The sequence below is a fragment of the Sardina pilchardus genome, chromosome 14 (genome assembly GCF_963854185.1).
Source record: "Sardina pilchardus chromosome 14, fSarPil1.1, whole genome shotgun sequence".
NCBI classification, from domain to species: Eukaryota; Metazoa; Chordata; class Actinopteri; order Clupeiformes; family Clupeidae; genus Sardina; species Sardina pilchardus.
Window position 1 is genome coordinate 11,033,284 of NC_085007.1, and position 20,424 is coordinate 11,053,707.

Genomic DNA, 20,424 nt, shown 5'->3' on the forward strand with positions numbered 1-20,424 from the left:
ACCTCAGGATTCACACCGGACCACAGGTTCAACACGAAATAAGATTGTAAAACAAAAACACAAACAACAAACAACAACAACAAACAACTTACAACATGAAGTCCTGCTCCCAGCACGGCTGGTCTCCCCGCACAGTAATGGTGGTGCTCTTGACATTTTGGACCTTCAGTGTGACATAAGCATTAAACTTATCTGCAAAGAAACAGAAAGAGAAGATCGTTATCCTATGTCTATCAATATGTAGTTAATATAGACGTTATCACCGAGACACTAAATGTAGTCTTAACAAACTATTTCTGTTTTCTAATCATGAGAATGAGAGTAACACTGAGATGCAGAATCTTAAGAACATATTTAAGAACAAAATGACAGTTACAGCAGGCACTGTTTTATGTAAGCTTAAAAAAAAAATATTAATACCATATATATAATTGCCCCCATGAATTAATCTTATACTGTAGCTGAAAAAGAATTGCAAAATCAATGTATAAACCATGGATAATAATTAGGAAATTACGGCAGTAGTGAGAAGTGAGAAGCAAAAACAATGGAGTAGTAGGTAGGAATGAAAAACTGAGTTAACATGTGTCAAATATGCGGGTGTGTCAGCGTGTGTACGTGCACATGTACAGTACGTGTGTGTGTGTGTGTGTGTGCATAGGCCTATGCAGTATGTGTGTGTGTGTGTGTGTGTGTGTGTGTGTGTGTGTGTGTGTGTGTGTGTGTGTGTGTGTATGTGGCAGGATGAGTGAAAGTGATGCTAGTGGACAGAGATTAGTCTGGATCCCCTCCCCCACCACCCCAGAGCCGACCTCAGTAATCTCCACACGGAGCTCAAAACCGCAGATACCACATATCAGCTCTCCTCCTCCAGACCTGCCTGTAGCCATCTATCCATCCATCCATCTATCCATCCATCCATCCTTCCATTGTCCTACTGCTTATTTCTCTCTTCTTTCTCTTTCTTTCTTCCCTGTATTTCTCACACACACACATACATGTATTATTCTCTCCCACAACTCTGTGTGTGTGTGCGTGTCTGTCTGTATATATATATATATATATATATATAGATAGATAGATAGATAGATAGATAGATAGATAGATAGATAGATAGATAGAGAGAGAGAGAGAAAGAGAGAGAGAGAGAATACATGTGTGGGCATGTACTGTACGTGAGTGAGTGTGCAGGGTTAAGTTGCAGTTCTCTTTAACAACATACACTATACTTTTGAGTTGTGTACAACACTTCACAGTACTTATGAAATTCATACAGCTTTCCTATTTGTGCAATTCTACACAACAACTATGAGTCAGAACTACACAGGTCCACAAAACCATTCACTCAATCTAATCAGAGAGAGAACTCCAACTTCAATCAGGGGAATGTTTTCCAGTTGCACAAAATGGAACAAAAATCTATTTTTACAAAGGTCAGTGTGAACATTATACTATACAGACAGGACAGCTATTACATTAAATTAAAATCAAATTGAATTCAATTAAATTGACTCGGTCACATCTGTTGGACTGATTGTTTGACTGGACTGTGTCAGAAGGAACCTATAGTGATGTAACTGAGGGAGGGACGAAGAGAAAGAGAACATTATGGTTCTGGTGAGGTCTTTTAGAGAACGTTCTGGTTGTGGTGAGGTCTTTTAGAGAACGGTCTGGTTCTGGCAAGGTCTTTTAGAGAACGTTCTGGTTCTGGTGAGGTCTTTTTTTCTACCGCATCTCACCAGACGCCTGCAGCCCGACAGCCCACAGCATCTTCCAAAATGGAGACCGGCCGGCACATCACATCACGGTGCAGCGACCCTGCGGGGAGTTACACAGCAGCCGGGGACGGATTATGGCAACAGTGACATAACCCGTCCTTCAAACACCCACCCTGCACACACACACACACACACACACACACACACACACACACACATACACATACACACTCCCACTCCCTCACACCAATTCTCATTTCCTGCAAAGGCTAGAGAGGGAAGCAGGCTTGGCTGGAGAGCGGTGATGGTGGTGGGTGGGGGTGGGATGTTGGGACAGGAGGGGTCGACACGTGCCAACATCTGTGCCCTGCCCAATGCCGTGCCCCTGGCTACCCCGAGCAATATGCGGTCAGGCGCTCCGGGATTAAGAGTCGCCCGGACAAATCAGATCGCTGATGCCATCACACAAACGCCAGCCCACGCACACGCTACACGCTACACACTACACGCTTGCACGTCCACATAACAGCCCACCGCGGGCGAAACGACTGGATGCCACTCCCAGAGGCCGAGTCGTGAAATGGCCCTCGGCTGTTACACTACACTCAAGAGAAAGGGACGCCTTTCTCTCTCTCTCTCTCTCTCTATCTGTCTGTCTCTCTCTCTCTCTCTCTTTTTCTCTGTCTGTTTTGGACGAACACAAAACACCTGCCACTGCAGTCACAATAATGTCAATAGAAGAGCATATGGCGAGAGGAGAAGTGTGACAAGAAAAATGAGAGCACTCACTCATCTGCTTACGAGAGGCGCCAGAGATCACAAAAAGACGACAGAATTATTTGGAAATGGTTCTGTGTGTGCTGAAAGACAGACACGACTCCATTAAATTACCGCAGGCAAACTGGAGTCGTTCAAATCATATTGAAAGAATCCCCGCCACCCATTAGGTGCCATTAACGACACTTTTCTGAGCAAATGGCACTCAGTAATTAAATAAAAGCAGAGCCTGTTCAATGTAAACATGCCACACTCAGAATACCCTGAAGCATCTTTCCCATGAGCATCTCCCTCTTATGACAAAAGGGACCTGTGTGTGTGTGTGTATGTATGTGTGTGTGTGTGTGTGTGTTTGTGTATGCATGCGAGTGAGAGAGAGAGAAAGAGAGAGAAAGAGAGGGAGAGAGTGTGTGTGTGCGCGTGTGTGTGTGTGCAAGGACTGCTTGCCTCAATATGATAAGGACAGTAACCAGATGTCTCAGGCCTGCAAAGGCTCCACACACACACACGCGCACACGCACACGGAAATAAGGGACAACATCCCCACACCTATTCCCAATACCTAAGCTGCCAATACCCATCAATATTAAGCCTCAATAGCTAACCTTAAGCAAACGGTCAACTCCCTCACTCAAGAGTTGCTCCAACTCTTGTACTCCAGTAATTGCTTCACTGAGCTACCTGACTGTAGTTAGTTCACTGTGAATCGCTCTGGTTAACAGCTCCTGCTAAATTACATAATGTAACGTAATGTAATGAACGCAAGACCCGAGTTCCTAAAAGGAAGATCAACAAAAAAAACAATCAGAGAAAGATAAAAAAAGAAATAGAGACATAAAGATATATTCAATAAATTCCAATGTCTGTGTTCTTTGCCCAGTCTTTGAGATGTTGAATCTAATGGTCAGCTTGTTCAGCTCACATGACGATGAGGCTGAGCCCAATATATCTGGAGGATATCAGTGTGAGATGGACATGAAGCAGAGACACACACGCAAGAGTGAGACAGAATCTTCTACCCAGGAAGTACAGCTCAGTGTGCTCTGAGTGAGGGGGAGAGAGAGTGAGAGAGAAAAAGAGAGAGAGATGGTGTGTGTGTGTGTGCGTATGTGTCGGGGGGGGGGGGGGCATCAGAATGACTCAGATTTTCTGATTTTCTGATCATCTGAGAGGTTTTTCAGTGTGTGTGTGTGTGTGTGTGTGTGTGTGTGTGTGTGTGTGTGTGTGTGTGTTTGTGCCACTTCAGTAAACTAAACAAAGATGCCCGGTCACATCCCCACGTGGCTGTTCCAGGTGTCTTCATGCATTATTGCTGCATCTTTTCGATCAGTCAAAGAAGCGTAGCGAGGAGCAAAACATGACATTTCCGCATTCAGTCCCTCATCCATTATAAATGAATGATGGGAAAGGTTGCTGTATTACACACACACACACACACACACACACACACACACACACACACACACACACACACACACACACACACACACACACACACACACACACACACACACACACACACACACACACACACACACACACACACACACACACACACACACACACACACACACACACACACACACACACACACACACACACACACACACACACACACACACACACACACACACACACACACACACACACACACACACACACACACACACACACTCAGTGTTTCAAACTCAGTGTTTTAGATTTTTTTTTTAAAGCAACTTCTCTTTAGAGCCTGTTCAAAAGTATCCATATCGCCCAATGACTAACTACACTGTTTACCAAGTTGTTCACCAAGTTATGATGACTTGTACAGTAATTAGTACAAAAGTAATTTGTCAAAAATTCCTGAACAGCCATTATTCTGTACTGAACCCATTGTCCTGTCGTTGAAATGACAATGTCATAAACAGTTGTCATTCATTTACGTGGCACACAATGTCCAATGTGTGCACAGGATTTTGCTACACCACGGCAAGTGCAAATATGTATGTGTCTATAACTGATAACAACATAGGTGCTATTAGATATATTGCACCTTTATAACACTAGAGAGAATGCGTCTATTGTAATCGCATGGTTATGTTCAAGCAATAGATATGCAATACTGTTGGTGTAGCTAGAGATAGATTACCAGTGCCTTCGTTTTGCATTCAGTATATCAACAACTCATTTATCGTAGCGAATGGGTCCCTAAGTACTGACGTTGTTGCTTTAAAGTCACTGCAAGTAACAGCCAGTAGGCTACAGCTAACCTACACATTCTGTACATACTTAAACATACACACATAAAAGATTTTGTGTGATTTCAGCGATCATCTAGTTCGTAGATATAGAACACGTACTGTATACACTAACAACCCCCACCCCAACACACCTGCTATTATGAGACTATAATGTTCTGACTGCTGCAATAAAATGTGCTTACAGGTGTATGCTCGGACAACAGTAACCAAACGCATCTGTGTCATTGCATTGTGAAATATTCACATCCTGGGCTGGGAAGCAAGAGGGCAACTGTTGAGGATCGAAATCGAGGGCCCTTGCTTCCTTCCCAGCACTGTCTGCATCTATAGGACACAAAGGAGACACCTGCCTGCAATAAAAGCTCCCTAGCCGCAGGCCTATTCTCGCTAGTGAGGCTGGGTGTTTACACTGGGGCTGAGAAGGTGGTGGTGGTGGTGGTGTTGGGGGGTGGGGGGTGGGGGTCGGGGGTTGGGATGGTGGGGCATGAGAGAACAAAAGCCAGCCAGGCTTCAGACTGCTGTTACAGCAAGTGGACTAAGTGTTTGCTCTATGCGACCCGTGTCACAAAGGAAGGCGGGGTAAGTAGAGCTTTTTAGCGGAGGGTCTGTTTCCAAGACGTTTATCTCTGTGACGCACAGCTGCCGGCTCTACGTGTCTCAAAGGGGAAAAGAACTGACCACTGTGGTCCACAGATAACGTCTGTGTGTGTGTGTGTGTGTGAGTCCTGAGTAAAATCAAAATGTCAACTCTCACAGGTGGCCTAGCTACTTGTTCAAAACTCAATTGGACATCTTTAACCAGGTCTGCAACCCTTAAGTTGTATGGTAATATATAGCAAAACCTTTGAAGAAGTTGAAACTATACATGCGACCAAAATTCCACAATTGATTTATTGAAATATTGACCATTACATTCATAAAATGTAAAGTGAATCGTGAAAACTACTAATTACTATTACTATTAACTGAAAGAAGGACCTGTTTCAGGAGTTCCTAGACTAGCCTACAAATATTATTAACCACTAGAAAGTCACATACACTATCTCATTTCCTGATGTAAACACATTTATAATTGACACTTCGCCACCCATCATACAAACCAGTCTTAAGTAAATGTAAATATTTGAGGTTATCTGAAATTGTCTAAATGTGTCGTGCAAGCGTTGTCACTTCACAAGCACCACGCGGTTCTGGGTGAGCAGGGACAACACAGGTTATTAAAATCAGCTGTGTACACATGACCCAATGCTAGAGGCCATAGCGACTATGCTGCATCATGCAAAACATTGTCCCGTGGAATAACCAGGAACCACGGACGTAGTTAACGAATTACGAATTCATGTGCGGGGAAAAAAAACCTCCTCACAAAACAGTATTAACCACAATGAGTTTACGTTGCAGGAGTAATTTCATTGGTAAGGCTGCCCATGTCCCAGGGGAAGTGTTAAGTCACTGAATAGAATGCTTTAGTTCTCTTTGTTTACCTCTTTGCTTTGTCTGTCCACTGGGTTATGAGGTTACGGCGGTAAGTGGCTTACAGGAGGAAATGTGCTCTCTCTCTCTCTCTCTTTCTCTCTCTATCAGTCTCTCTCTCTCTCACACACACACACACACACAGACACACACACACACACTCTCAAACTCACTTTCTCATTCTCTCTCTCTCCCTCTCTCTCTCTCCCTTATTCTGTTGCTGCCTAAGGGTTTTTCCACAGGTTGGGAATAGAATTACAGCCAGAGTCCACATAGCTCTCACACCAGACATCTGGTACGCTGCCTCCTCCCTTGGCACAAGTCCAAAGGAGAAAAGTGCTTTAACCACCTCAGCAGTGTGAGGGGTCATGATATTTGAATTACCGCACCGACATTTTGCGATGACGAGAGACTACATTGCAAAGCTACCACTATAGCACTTTAATATACTCACAAATCCTTCTACCAAACATGAAATGATAGGCCTACTTTGTCAAGCAATGTCTAAAAGTTCTTCTGAATCATTAAATCAGGAAAAGAGTTTGTCTTTTTTATTTGATATGCCTGCTAGGTGTGCCAAGTAACCCCCTATGAAGACAAGGTTAAAGAGACTTGAGATGATGATGGTCTCTGCCTCTAAGCTCTGTTACAACAACAATAAAATAACTTGGCAACGGTTTTAAAACCACAACTCAAAACCAGTACAACCAGTATACAATTTCATGTCTAATTACCTTTTACAACAATGCGTTTGGAACAAACCATATACCAACACTACAAACAATGCCAGTGTTGTGGTTCTGTCATGTTAAAAGAATTTGGGGTATTTGGTAGATAGCATGAAGTGTTGCACAATGCCCCTTGTAGAGTAGGCCTATTGTGTATCAGCCTATGCAGAGTGCAAACTCATCTGACGGTCGGTCACCACTTCCCAGTAAGGCGGTCAGAGGGTTTATGGGATACTGTAGGTGTGCAGTGCGGTGGCCACAGAGCCGGGATTTGGCCCGAGTGGAAGGGCGTGAGGATAAGGCTTAACCCGTGCTGATCTCTTGCTTACAACTCGAGGGCGAACGGCACGCCTTCAGGGAGGGAGGAGGAGACAGAGACAGAGCCTTCGGGATTTACTCGACGCAGAATCAAATTACCAAATTAGCCATTACTCTCCCTGGACACCAGGGCGCTGGGAATGCCTGGGGCTTGCTGCTGCTTACATGAGAGGCAAATGCAATGGTTTACTCTACACTGCTGGATCGACTAGGAAGTCATCTTTCCATCTTTCACAGGAAATTACTAAGAGACTTGCCAAAGAGTACCTTTTGCAAGATATGAATGAGCAGATAACATCAGAGTGCTCTGGACACTCCGGGGATTGAGACCGCTCCTGATTTCCTCCAAAGGCTTCCTGCTAGCTACCATTCACCTGTAGCATTCAGCACTGCTATCATATTCATCTGCAAGATTAGCTACACAAAAGTATGTCTGTAGGAATGGTGTATGTCATGGGTGCAGATGGTCCATTTTTGATGACAGGTCGTTGGGTTTGATGCTAAAATGCCTCCCATAGACCCAATATTTCAGCTAGTTGTAAAAGATGTGTTGAGTATCATTGTATCCCCCTGAACTAAAAGCTTTAAAAAAAGTTAACAGGTCAAATCATTCTTACCTGGAGGTCCGTGGAGAACAGCTTTCTTTACTGAAAGAGAAAAAGAGATAGAGAGAAACAAGTCAGTGCAAATCACTTAACGAAGGTGCGAAAAGAAACAACATGTTGTTAGACGTGTGAATAAACCACACTCATATTGACGCATTACACTATTAAAATCATTACCCATACTGATTAAACATGATTAATTCATCTTTATTTAGTGTGTTCCCAGGCATAAGTGATAACATCCAGATGAACATTTCACAATAAGCTAACACATTTCACTGTGTAACACACTGCAATGACCAAGGTCACGTCAGAACCTACTCAAACAATATCTGTCTACAGAAAAATATTCCAGTACATACAGTACTGTGTCTAAGCAGGCCATACACTGACCGGCCACTATATGACACCTTGTATCGAGTTGGACCCCTTATGCCTTCAGAACTCCCCTAATTATTCATGGCATACGGTGCTGGAAATATTCCTCCGAGATTCTGGTCCATATTTGGCTCATTTCTTGAAAGGTATTCACTTTTAGTAAGGAACAATTATAACTCCTGTTTTGCTGCCATGGCTGATGTCAATTACTGCATCATGCACAAGGTTGCTTACAGTGTCCTTGGTGACTGCTCACTCACTGAGTGACAGCTCTGTGCTGGTGAGTAGGCATGCTCTATTTTAAGGATGAGAGATAAATAAATCAATTAAAATGAAAATATATCCAACACAATGGACCGAGTATCTTCAAAACCTTTTCAAAATACACCTGTGTGATGATGACATGTTTGAGAAGACAAAAAGACAAAAAGTCTCTTTATACAAAAAAATAATTTAACTTGATAGGTGTAACTTGCTCAAAATAATCCTAAAAGACAGGGCCAGACAGTTTCTCCTAAACTTGCCAGTTATGAGTTACTTTTAGCATACTCATAGCATACTCATAGCGTACTGTAGAGTAGACTGAGAAGGCAGGCCTGATCCATCCAAAACACCCAGCCTCACCGGCCAGCCAGGGAATCCCCCATAATAACATTAGTCACTAACCAAACTCGATCCTCTCTGTCCTGCCATGTGTGTAGCCACCTCACTTTGACTCATCACAACTGTTAGCTAAACTATGAATCATCTTTAATCCAGAGCAGGTCAATGTGAAGATGAATTACGTGGCAAAGTGGGGGGGAAATCAACATTTAGAGTAGAAGCGTGATCTGTGACTTCATTGTCGAGGTCTTGAACTTAATTATTCTGGACACATAGTGGGATTTCCTGGGCTGATCTAACACCAGTTGCTCCATTGCATCGGTTACACTCTAGAGGAGGAGGCTGCTTGCCAGAGGCCTGGAGAGGTCAGATATATGTCGCTCTAATCACTCCTAATGGCATTCCTAAAATCCTTGTAAACAACACAACATGTCACCCACGGAGGCTCACAGCGCTCCGTCTCTGGGATGGTGGGGAGGCTCTCCATGGACTACTTAGGTGTCATATTCAGCTTCTCGCTTGCTCCAAAAACTCCCAGAATCATCCTTCCATGCCTCCAGGACCACCTGACCAGCATAATCCCCTCGCTGTAAAATCCGTTAATACACAATCCACTCCCGCACTGCCCCTGCTCAGACCAGTATTCCCTGCTCGCATCCCGACCATAATCCCGGTCGGTCCATGCCATCATTGACGTCAAGAGAGAGAATTGCAACCCAAATCGGCCGTCGTGATATGCAAAGTCTCTCTACCGAAAGAGTGGGTTTTGTTAATCTGAACCATGTCTGTGTTTTATGAGCAAATGAAATGGTGGTATGCGGTCGAGGGTCTTTGCTTCACTGTCAGCAGTGATGATGTCTATATCTTTCCTTGCACCTCATCACGTTGCCAGCTAAAAACAGTCTTTGAGTAATTGCGTGTTTTTGCACGTTGCTACAAAAAAAATGAGAGTCAGTGCTTACATCAGTCTCACACAGGCTTAAAGAGCACTGGGTTTGCCATCGGGAATAACAAACACTGACAAGACCATTTGCTTTTGCTCTGCATTTCCACTTACAGTACATCTACATTACATTTAATTATCGGACATTTTTATCCAAAGCAACAAAGTAACATTCAAGCCACAATGCAGGGGAGACTTTGGAGGAGCAGTGACCTGAACACTAGAGCTATAGCTAGCCCCTGATGTGTCTAAGATGGGAGCATGCGTGTCAATCAATTTCATGTTACACTTCATTACGTCTAAATCATGACATATCTAATGTATTCCATGAATGTGCATGACATTTGCTTTTCCTGAGATTGAGTTGTAATTTAGTGCAGATTAGAGATGACGACAACTACACAACAACAACAAGGACAACAACAACACAGCAGCCTGAGAGCAATAACTAGAGACGAGATACAGCAGCAGCAGCAGCAGCAGCACCGCTGGCTGTAGAGACAGACAGGCTTGAGGATTATGTATAATTATACAGGCATGTTCTCCCAAGCCAACGTGTGTGTGTGTGTGTGTGTGTGTGTGTGTGTGTGTGTGTGTGTGCGTGCGTGCGTGCGTGTGTGTGTGTGTGTGTGTGTCTGCGTGTGTGTGCGTGTGTGTGCGCGTGTGTGCGTGTGTGTGCGCGTGTGTGCGTGTGTGCGCGTGTGCGTGTGTGTGTGCGTGTGTGTGTGTGAGCGTGTGTGAGTGTGTGTGTGTGCTTGCGTGTGTGCATGCACACTTTTGTGAATATGCATGCATAATGTCTGTGTGTAAACATGTGTGCTTGTGTTTATGTAAAATAATGCATTGTGTGTGTGTGTGTGTGTGTGTGTGTGTGTGTGTGTTGTAGTACTCGGTCCCGGTCTCCGCCTAATCTGTCATTTCAATGCGTGCCTCTGGTTGTGATCATCGACAAGATCCGCAATTATTAAACTTGGCTATTTGAACCGCAATGTGGGATGGTTTGATTGCATAAGGGTGGGTAAGTGTGTGGCTGCATTTGGTTGCGAAAGGCCCTGTATTGGAGTTGTAAACGTACACTGATAGCCTAGATCCAACAATCTCTAATCTACCCTTTGGGAATTTATCTGTTGAATATGATACTTGAGTGATATTAAATGTAAGGTAATCATGAAAATCTACTGGGATTCAGTCTAGACTCCTTAAAGACTTGGTCTTGGTCATATAAAAAACAACGGTCTCGGTTTCGACTCGGTCTTGTCTCTTTAAAAACTCTGTCTCGACATATGCAGTCTCGTCCCCATCACTAATGAGTGTCTCTCTCTCTGTGTGTGTGTGTGGAGCTAAAGACAAATGTCGGCACTGGACAGCACGCTCTGGGTGTTTGCGGAGATCACTGTTGCCGAGTGATGCTGAGCCAGATTAGGTGGCTAAGACAGTGAAGTTATCACCTGGCTCTGATCACTCTTGAGAGGAGTCTGAGTCTGTGTGTGTGTGTGTGTGTGTGTGTGTGTGTGTGTGTGTGTGTCTATGGCTGGATAACAGCCCAAGAAATGTCAAGTCATTAAACTTTATTGTGTCCGCTTCTAGATAGTAGTCAAATGTACCTTTGTGGTTGTATACTTATAGAGTCGTCTAGATAATGTGTAAACCTTTTGGTGTTATTTTCACATTATCTCATTTGAATTGACAAGATTTCACACAGAACAAAATGTCTCTTTGACGAATTATGTAAGAACAGGTTTTACAGCACGTCATCAGACCAATTACTAAAAAGTATCGGTTTTCACAATCCACATCAGTATCTGAGCTGTTGTTTTGGCAAGGTGTGTTTGCTGCTTATCTTGCCCTGTAAAATAATATATTGTCCATTTAAATGGTGTACATTTTAAATGTGACTTCTCTGTTGTTTACCTGAGGAAGACAAGACGCTACACTCAAGACTCCAGTCTGAATCAGCTTGAATCAACATAAGGGCCTGGGAAAAAATGGAAAAACTTTCCCATTTTCCCAAAATGGGAAAGTCAATGTGCACGGAGGATTGCACCCTCAAGAAGGCTGCTTGTGCCGCTACACATTAGTCATCACTCAGCTTACTTCCACATATTTTCGAAAGTTTCAAATGTTATAGCCACTAAAGTAAAGGCTTTTTATATGTATTTATAAAAGAAGAGTGCCTTGGGTTTTCTCTTTTCCTTCAGCCTGAATGTGTCTTGGATGTGGCGCTGATCTGGCGTGAGTGACTCAACCATATCGGTGCCAAATTAGCATTCCTCCCACAGTCACCTGTTATGTGGCGCAGGGACGTGACTTCTCAGGTGTCTCAGGCCAATCAGAATCAGGCCAGTGAGTCGTTAAGACCCGTAGTATGACCGCACACAACCCTGGTTTCCACCATGCATAGAAATACCAGGCCATGGTCCATTGACCAGCAGTCATCACGATGGAAATCAATGCTTATCAAGTAGAGAACAGGAGGGATCAGGGAGGCACTGGCTATGTTGATGTTAATACCAGGAAGCTGGCTGGACAACGCAATCTACGCACCATTGCAAAGCTGTCCCCATTCACAATGAACTTGTCTGCTTCAAAACGATCTGAAGAATGGCAACAATTGCTTCAGCAATGACATTTTGTCCAGTAAGGTCATAGCAGAATCAGTCGAACACTGAAAGGTTTTTGTTTCATGCGAAAAATAAGGCATGCCTTGATATATATATATATATACAGTATATAAAAAAAAAACATATAATGATTACAGCTGACACCTTCCTACCTGACCACTTCAGCTCAGTATCTCTAATCGCTAGAATATACTGTATGTAGCCTATAGATGTAGCTAGAAACATTATTAGATATTTCCAGTTGTCTGGAACCTAAAGCAACACTGTGCACTTGTTTAATCAGGCGACTGGTTTTGGTATCTTCACAATCATTTGAATGGTTTGTGGTCATGCGGCTGGACAAACAGCAGCCATGCAGGACAGAAAACCTTTCACAGCAAGACATTGCTGATTATAGCACCAAAAGACACCAGTTAGCATGTTAGCAACAACTAGCCTAGCAGTTCTAATAATGGGGGAAGAATCTGCAAGGTTTAGCAAGCCTTTTAGGTCATTTTTAGAGTTTTTGACTAAAACTCACACAATGCTGCTTGAAGACTTCTGGTCTGAATAAATGTGGACATGATTAAAATCAAATGTGTAAGCCAAAGACATGGCCCATGAAGGCAAAGCTGAAAGCAGGCAGGTTTTAGAAGGAAAGCTTTTATCCCCAGTTATATCCCCCAGATGTGTGCTCTCATTAAGTCATTTCTGGCCCCAGGAGACTAATATAGAGCATGTCTGGCATTACTGGTCAGGTTTAGTCTCACCTCGTACTACACTGACCTACATTAAGAGAAAATGAGCACAGAACAAACACACCGACCACACCAGCACTGAAGGCATTCACAGCAAAGTAAACATTGAGCAGGCGTCCATCGCACTTAGCGCTACACACTCGTAAGGCTATTGACCACTTTTCACACACACACACACTCACACGCACGCACACACTCACAAACACACAGACACACACACACACACACACACACACACACACACACACACACACACACAATTGAACGCACAAACACACACTTGTGCGCACATTCACACTCAGACACACATTTCCACACACACAAACACACGCTTGTGCACACATTCTCACACACACACACACAATTTGTGACTAGGTCTGACAGCTCAGCAGCTTAGCTCCGCCACCACAGACCTTAATGCACAGGCCACCGTACTGTAGATCTATAACTGGGCCCACGTGGTTGACCACTGACCAGTATAGGTGAGGCTCAGGGAAGGTGTCTGCACCTCGGCACCTGAGGACACTCCGCGGGCAGCTGAGGACACTCTGCTGACGAGAGGCCTCCCGCACAAACCAGTCGCTCCATGAGAATTTGCGCTTCGTGCGAGCGGGGGGGGGGGGGGGGGTTTGGGGCGGGGGGGGGGCGGTTGGCATCTGGGGGGTGCATTATTTACGATTTATTTTATTTAACTCAAAACTAGCACAAGTGTAATCACAAAGGATTTTTTTAATGATGATAAAACTGAAGGAGGTTTTGTACAATCATCAACAAACATTTCCACCCCTTGCAAACAGTACAGACTTATTGTTACGGACGTTTCAGAGTAGAATACACTGGATACGGTTCTGTGGAATAATGACATGATAAGGCTTGGAATGCCAGGCACTAGAATAGGAAGAGGCTCTCAGCAGCTTCTCAGTGAGTACATTAAAGTTAAGAAGGCATAAGATGTGCCAGGCAAACAGGAAGTGAGGCAGGAAATGGGGAGAAGGGTCAGTGTCTGGAGCCGGCTCTGCAGCCAGTGTTTGCTGTTTACTATCTGCTCTGTGAGGCTGACCAGAGCCAACAGAGAGCAGAGAGAAACAGAGGGAGAGAGGGAGAGAGGGGGGAAGAGCAAGAGAGAGAGAGAAAGAGAGAGATCGAGAGAGAGACTGCAAGGTGGAGCCTATGGGGTTGACAGGACAGGCAGAGCAACAGATGGCCAAGGGATTACACTTACAATCTCTCGGCTCTCCCCTCATCTCTCTCTCTCTCTCTCTCTCTTGCTCTCTCTCTGTCTCTCTCTCTCTGAAGTTCCCTCTCCCTTCAAGCACTGCTCCTGCAATCTCTCAGCTCTCTCACTCTCTCTCTCTCTCTCCATCTCTGTTTCACTACCTCTCTTTCCCTTTCCCACCCAACAACACTCCTGCAATCTCTCTCTCTCTCTCTCTCTCTCCCCCTCCCTCCCTCATTCCAGGTCTATTTATTCACTACTGATGTTGCAGCTGAAATCTCTCTGTCTGGCATTTGTTTTTTAATCGGCCTGAAACGATTTCAGAGAAACGTACAGCCATCAATACCCACTCAGACAAACAGCCTGCAAAGGAAGTCACACACGCACAAGTTTAGCAGTGAGGCACTTTTGTCCCATGACTTAGTAATAACAAGGCACCCATAAATTGACAGCGTGCTATCTACGAAAAGCTCATAAATATTGTGAGCAGTTAAGTAACAATTGCACAAACATGTGTGTGTACACACGCACACACACTCACACACACACACACACAGAGAGACAAAGGTGCCGGTGGTCCAAGTGCGTCAGTGCAGGTTCGTTTAGCATCTGACATGTGACGCATCTCTTCTGTCTGTGTGAGTGTGTGTGTGTGTGTGTTTGTGTTTGTGTGTATGCATGTCCGTCCGTGCGCCTGTGTGTGCGCGCGTTTGTGGGTCTATGCGTGATGACATCACCATGGAGACCAGTTCTCTGCCGGGCCAGAGTAAATAAAGAGGTACAACCATGACATCAGTAAATCGAGGAGGTGACTCACTTTGGCCAGTGGCACAGACGTTTAAGCACGGGATAATAATGAATGATAAGAAATTCAACTCAAACTACGATAATACCGCTGCAGCCCCACAGTGCTGGCTGCCCTCCACATGTTTTGTTTAACAGAGACAGAGAGGCTCATAATATGAAAGGGAAATATTGCTCTATTTGTTCAAAAGCCTTAAAATAATTATTGACATCATTAACTCTCAATTAAGAATTCTTAAAATAGCATAATCACCATGCTAGACTTTCTTTTAGTCTTACAATAAACTACTGTGTCATTTTTCCAGCTTGATATGAAAATGTGCCTACAAGGTAACGCTGAGAAAAAGACTGAGCAAACTGAACTTGACAAAAAGCATGCCCACAACAAATACTGTCCAATTCTGTCCTGTTCTAATTACACAACTCATTTCAAAGTAAGCGTAAAATAAAAGGAAAATGCGTATTCAGCAGCCGCTATTATCCAACATGACAAAGACTTGTGAAGGGCTAATTCGACATTCGTGCCCGGGCCGACCAATTTCAAAGGGCCCTGGATACCACTGCTTCCCCACAGAGAGGCTCTCTCCTTAGTCCAGCACTGCTTATTGACTACTGCCTCCTTACAAAAGATCGAAATGGATGACTAAGGGTGACTAAGACACTGAGCCATAAGGAAAAACCATAGCAACCTCTCTGAACCCATTCAAAGGCCATCTGTTTAAAGAAACAAGTAGTTGAAGGGGAAAACAGAGGTGATCCTCAATATCCATTCTTTGTGCCATACTTGTGCCACCGCACATTTGAGGTGCGATTTCAGGCAGTGATGACCAACCAGGAAGCCTGGAGGGTAAAACTGAAAGTACAGGCCAAGCAGGAAGTTCCTCTGAGGGGAAAAAAAACCTCTAGCATTACTAATTTCCTGGATATCCACATTGTTTAGAGCTGTACTGCTTGGGTCAGGAAAGGCCCTACATTCATCCACTCAGCTCCATCCACATCTAGGCTACTGTTATTAAAGAATTCATTTCATCATTATATGTACTCCCCAGTGCAGTAGACTCTTAGTGTCATCTGCACGTCATGCTAAAGGTGGAAAAAAGCACATTCTGAGATTATACATTTGAGCTATTGTCAAAGTCAGTAGAAACAATAGGTTCATTATGCGTGTCCACTCAGAGGATTTATCATACTTGTAGACAATCCTGGATCTAGGAAATAAACAAAGTACCTTGAACCCGAGCCATAAGAAATTCCGGCCAATCAACACATAGTTTCAGGGGCGCAGAAGGTGTGGTGTGATTTGATGAAGCAGTTTGAGGCGTTCAGCTCAAATATCACCAAGCTTTTCTTCAGAATCACACTCTATGCCTTACGTTGCAGGAAGAGGAAAAAGCTTTCCCTGGCCACAAGTTACAAGACATCAGACATTACAAAACCCTCAGACATCTCTGAGCTGGGATAACAAAGCGCCTTAGCGCCTGTTTGTTGAGTGCACTCCTTTCCTCATTTAAATAATTGACTTGTTTAGAGAGCCACGATGGACATCATTTCCTTTGTTTTGCTGTTGTGATGCTCCATAGGTGATTCTTTATGCATTAGGTTGCATAACTCCAGTCACGTCACTGTTCTCTGATACTGTTCTCTCAGCTCTGAAACCCTGCTGGGTGGGAATACGAGGGCACACGCGACTCAGAGCTCTAACTGGCGAATGGGGGGAAAGAAAGAAAATATGGAAAGATAGGAAAGACAGAGAGAAGGAGTGAAGAAGGATGGGTGAAGTATCCTTCTCCACTGAGTGGATGAAGCATGAGGGGGCAAACCGTTCAACCGAAGTTTGATAGCGAGGCAGTGAGCAAGCTAAAGTTTGAACGGCCAGCAAAGAAGGAGGAGGGTAGAAGGGCAAAGCCCAAACTGACTGAGGAGCGACTTCTGGGCGCGAAATGAGCTAGATCTAACCATCTAACAGGCTGGTTACACACCGTGCACGCAACTGAGGCCTTCTATTGATGGATATTATGCTGCAACAATTTACTTTCCATTATAAATCACTGGAACTGGCTACACCAGACTGGATGGTGGCACACATCAGAAAAAAATAAGACCTTAAAAATAAGTCTAAAGTGACACACAATTAGCACAATACATATGAGAGAGGGGCTGAAATTGATGAGAACAGCTTGTAGGCCTACAGTACGGCTCAGCAGAGCCATGATGGTAGGCAACCATGCTGTGGGGGTTTGCGAGAAGTTGGGGTGGGTCTGCCTGTGCTATTACTGGTGATGGGAGAGCAGAGAAGTAAACAAGGGGTCAAACTGTGACCTGGGCCTGTTCAAAGAGAGCCGGATGAAGGGGTCAAACATTTCAGCCTGCAGCTACGAACTCCAGCCTTTAGCATTTCCCAGCAGGAAAGGGCGGGAGTCAGGCCCAGGACCTTTACCAAGGCAACAACGGAACACGGAACTCTGCTAATCTGAAGTGAAAACAACCAGACTGGGGCAAGACCCAAGACTCACCTACACATAGCTTATACACATGCTGAAATGTCACGTACCTATAGAAAGCATTTAATCATTACAAAGCAGTATTTATACAGACCTGCAAAATGTGCTGAACAGTTGCATTACTTAAACTTTAAGTGCTGTAAGCAATGGTCTTGCTGACTTCCTGTAGCCAATTGTTGGAATGGCAATAGCCATTGTTCATTGTTCATACCAATGAATCCATTATGAATAGTGCATTTGCAAAAACACAGTTCATTTGTTAAATGTTTTTGCAAAGACCTCTTCATATGTATGCCTGATACACAAGGGCAAGCTGCAGAGAGAGGACTGCATGCAGAGATTCCAATCTCGTTTGACACATTCTGATTGGTTAATACAGTCAAATGTTTTGAGTACAATGACCAGAACCAGAAAAGTCCAAAAGACCTTTAGATTTCCTTAGTGCGTCCCTGTGATTAGAATAAGCCGTGAATAGAGTAAACATATAGTGACATTTCACACGTTTCCACAAAAGATGCCTCATGCAAAGCAAGGTTCTGTTTAGCCCAACAGGTGTTCTTTGTCCCATTTCAACACAAGAGTGTTAACGCCTAATGTCAGCTAGACTGAGGGGCCTGATCCGGATGCTGATTTAGACTGGCGGTGGCCAATTAGACACTGAAAGGAAATAATATGAAGATGCTAATCTAACAATAGACAACCTTGTGTGTGTGTGTGTGTGTGTGTGTGTGTGTGTGTGTGTGTGTGTGTGTGTGTGTGTGTGTGTGTGTGTGTGTGTGTGTGTGTGTATGCGTGTGTGTGTGTGTGTGTGTGTGTGTGTGTGTGTGTGTGTGTGTGTGTGTGTGTGTGTGTGTGTGTGTGTGTGTGTGTGTGTGTGTGTGTGTGTTTGGATCTTGCTTTCCTTGCTTGCCTTTTAGATCCAAATAAAAGCATTCAAATGTGTGTGTGTGTGTGTGTGTGTGTGTGTGTGTGTGTGTGTGTGTGTGTGTGTGTGTGTGTGTGTGTGTGTGTGTGTGTGTGTGTGTGTGTGTGTGTGAGAGTGTGTGTGTGAGTGTGTGAGTGTGTGTGTGTGAGAGAGAGAGAGTGCAAGAGAGAAAGTGTGAGTGTGAGAGAGAGACATACTGTAATGAGATACAAGGAGTGTGCGAGTATCAAATAGGATCATCCACACATGTCCTGGCCCACAAGTGAAAGGGAAAACCAATCTACAGTAAAATGGGATACGGTTCTACATGACAGACTTTCTCTCATATAGACATGTGTGAGGATCTGATCAGTCTACCTTTGGTCTTGGTTTAATTTACTTAGGACAATGTATGTCACTCACACACACACACACACACACACACACACACACACACACACACACACACACACACACACACACACACACACACACACACACACACACACACACACACACACACACACACACACACACACACAGCTGGCCAACAACGTAACATCAATTGCAGCTAATGACAGCAAGACCCACAAGCAAATTGCACGACATTGAAGACACTTAAAGCAAAATAACCTGCCAAATGAAGACCCTCACAAACAAAAACTTGTAAGTGGGGGGTTTCCAGATTAGGCTACTTCTAAATGTAGCCTATTTAATCCGTGGCCTATAATACATGCATGCAAGCTAAATATTCATCAGATGTGCAAATATTGATTTGGGCCTATTTAAACAGTAATTGCGTGGTGTGCACGAGCAGTCTGTCTGACAGCAGACACGCACATCCTGGAAATGTACCGAACATTCAGCAGAAGGAGGCAGGCTAGTCGGTGGAAACAGCTGGTAGGATGGGGTCGGTTCACACAACAAATTATGTAATAACCAGCCTCTGGTGGTTATCTAAACGGTTGTCCGAAATGTAAAGTATGTTCGCCCACATTCCGCAAATATAAAAGCTCAAAGTGACTTGTTGCCTACACAGGCTTAACCTGTAGAATTGCACACGGAAACCACAGCCGAGAAAAAGTTGCCCAGGTATCTCGACCGCTGTCAAACCAAACACCTCTTCCTGAAGCACAGTCAGGATGATGAAAGACCAAACATAACTTTTATGAGAAGAAAGTATCCAAAACTCACCTCTAACACAAAGCAGAGACATGGCTGAACTCTAGAGAGAAAAATCCTGATTAAGTCTTCCTCTGAGATTTAAAACGACATATTAATGATGGATCCCGACCGACCGTCAGCTTCTCACCGTCCAGCTCCGGACATTCTGGGCAGCAGCGCTCTGCAGTGACAACTCTCTAAATTTTACGACTATGAAAAAGCAACTCTAAAACTAACTTGAGGCTGCTGCCAAAGTACACTGATTCGGTATCTCTTCTCGCCATGATCACTTTTATTTCTCTATCCTAAGGAGAGACAGGAGGGGGTGGGATAGTGGCTGTCACAGTGACATAGGACATATCCAGTAAGAATGTTCTTTGAACTTCAAAGGCGGGATAATGTAAACCATGCCCAATGGCTATGAAGAAGGCGTTACTCTCTCTGCCCCGCCCAGAGTAAACAGGTTGAAGGAACAGGTGGTGACGCAAAGTGACTGTCTAGCTGATGAGGCCTATGTGTTCCACAACTCTGCTTTTTTTGCAGTTTGATTAATTCCAGAGATGTAGGCCACATTGAAATGATAGCGAACAGGCTAGGCCAATACATGTATTTGCATAAGTAAAAAGAGCTAAATAAATAAAGTGAACCAACTTGCTCCTGATGCTGCTACGTTGGTGCCTACAGCAGTGCG

General features: G+C 44.1%; 1 protein-coding gene across 1 annotated transcript in view; it reads right to left on the bottom strand.

Moving 5' to 3' along the window:
• The window catches only part of unc13bb (unc-13 homolog Bb (C. elegans)), a 96,278-nt gene extending 76,284 nt beyond the window's left edge, over positions 1 to 19,994 (bottom strand). The window contains exons 1-3 of the mRNA XM_062553887.1: positions 19,764 to 19,994; positions 7,875 to 7,904; positions 93 to 192 (exon numbers count right to left, since the gene is read on the bottom strand). Coding sequence (XP_062409871.1) covers positions 93 to 192; positions 7,875 to 7,904; positions 19,764 to 19,785 — 152 coding nt within the window. The 5' untranslated portion in view covers positions 19,786 to 19,994. The remainder of the gene's footprint in view (positions 1 to 92; positions 193 to 7,874; positions 7,905 to 19,763) is intronic.
• Positions 19,995 to 20,424: the final 430 nt, after the last annotated feature.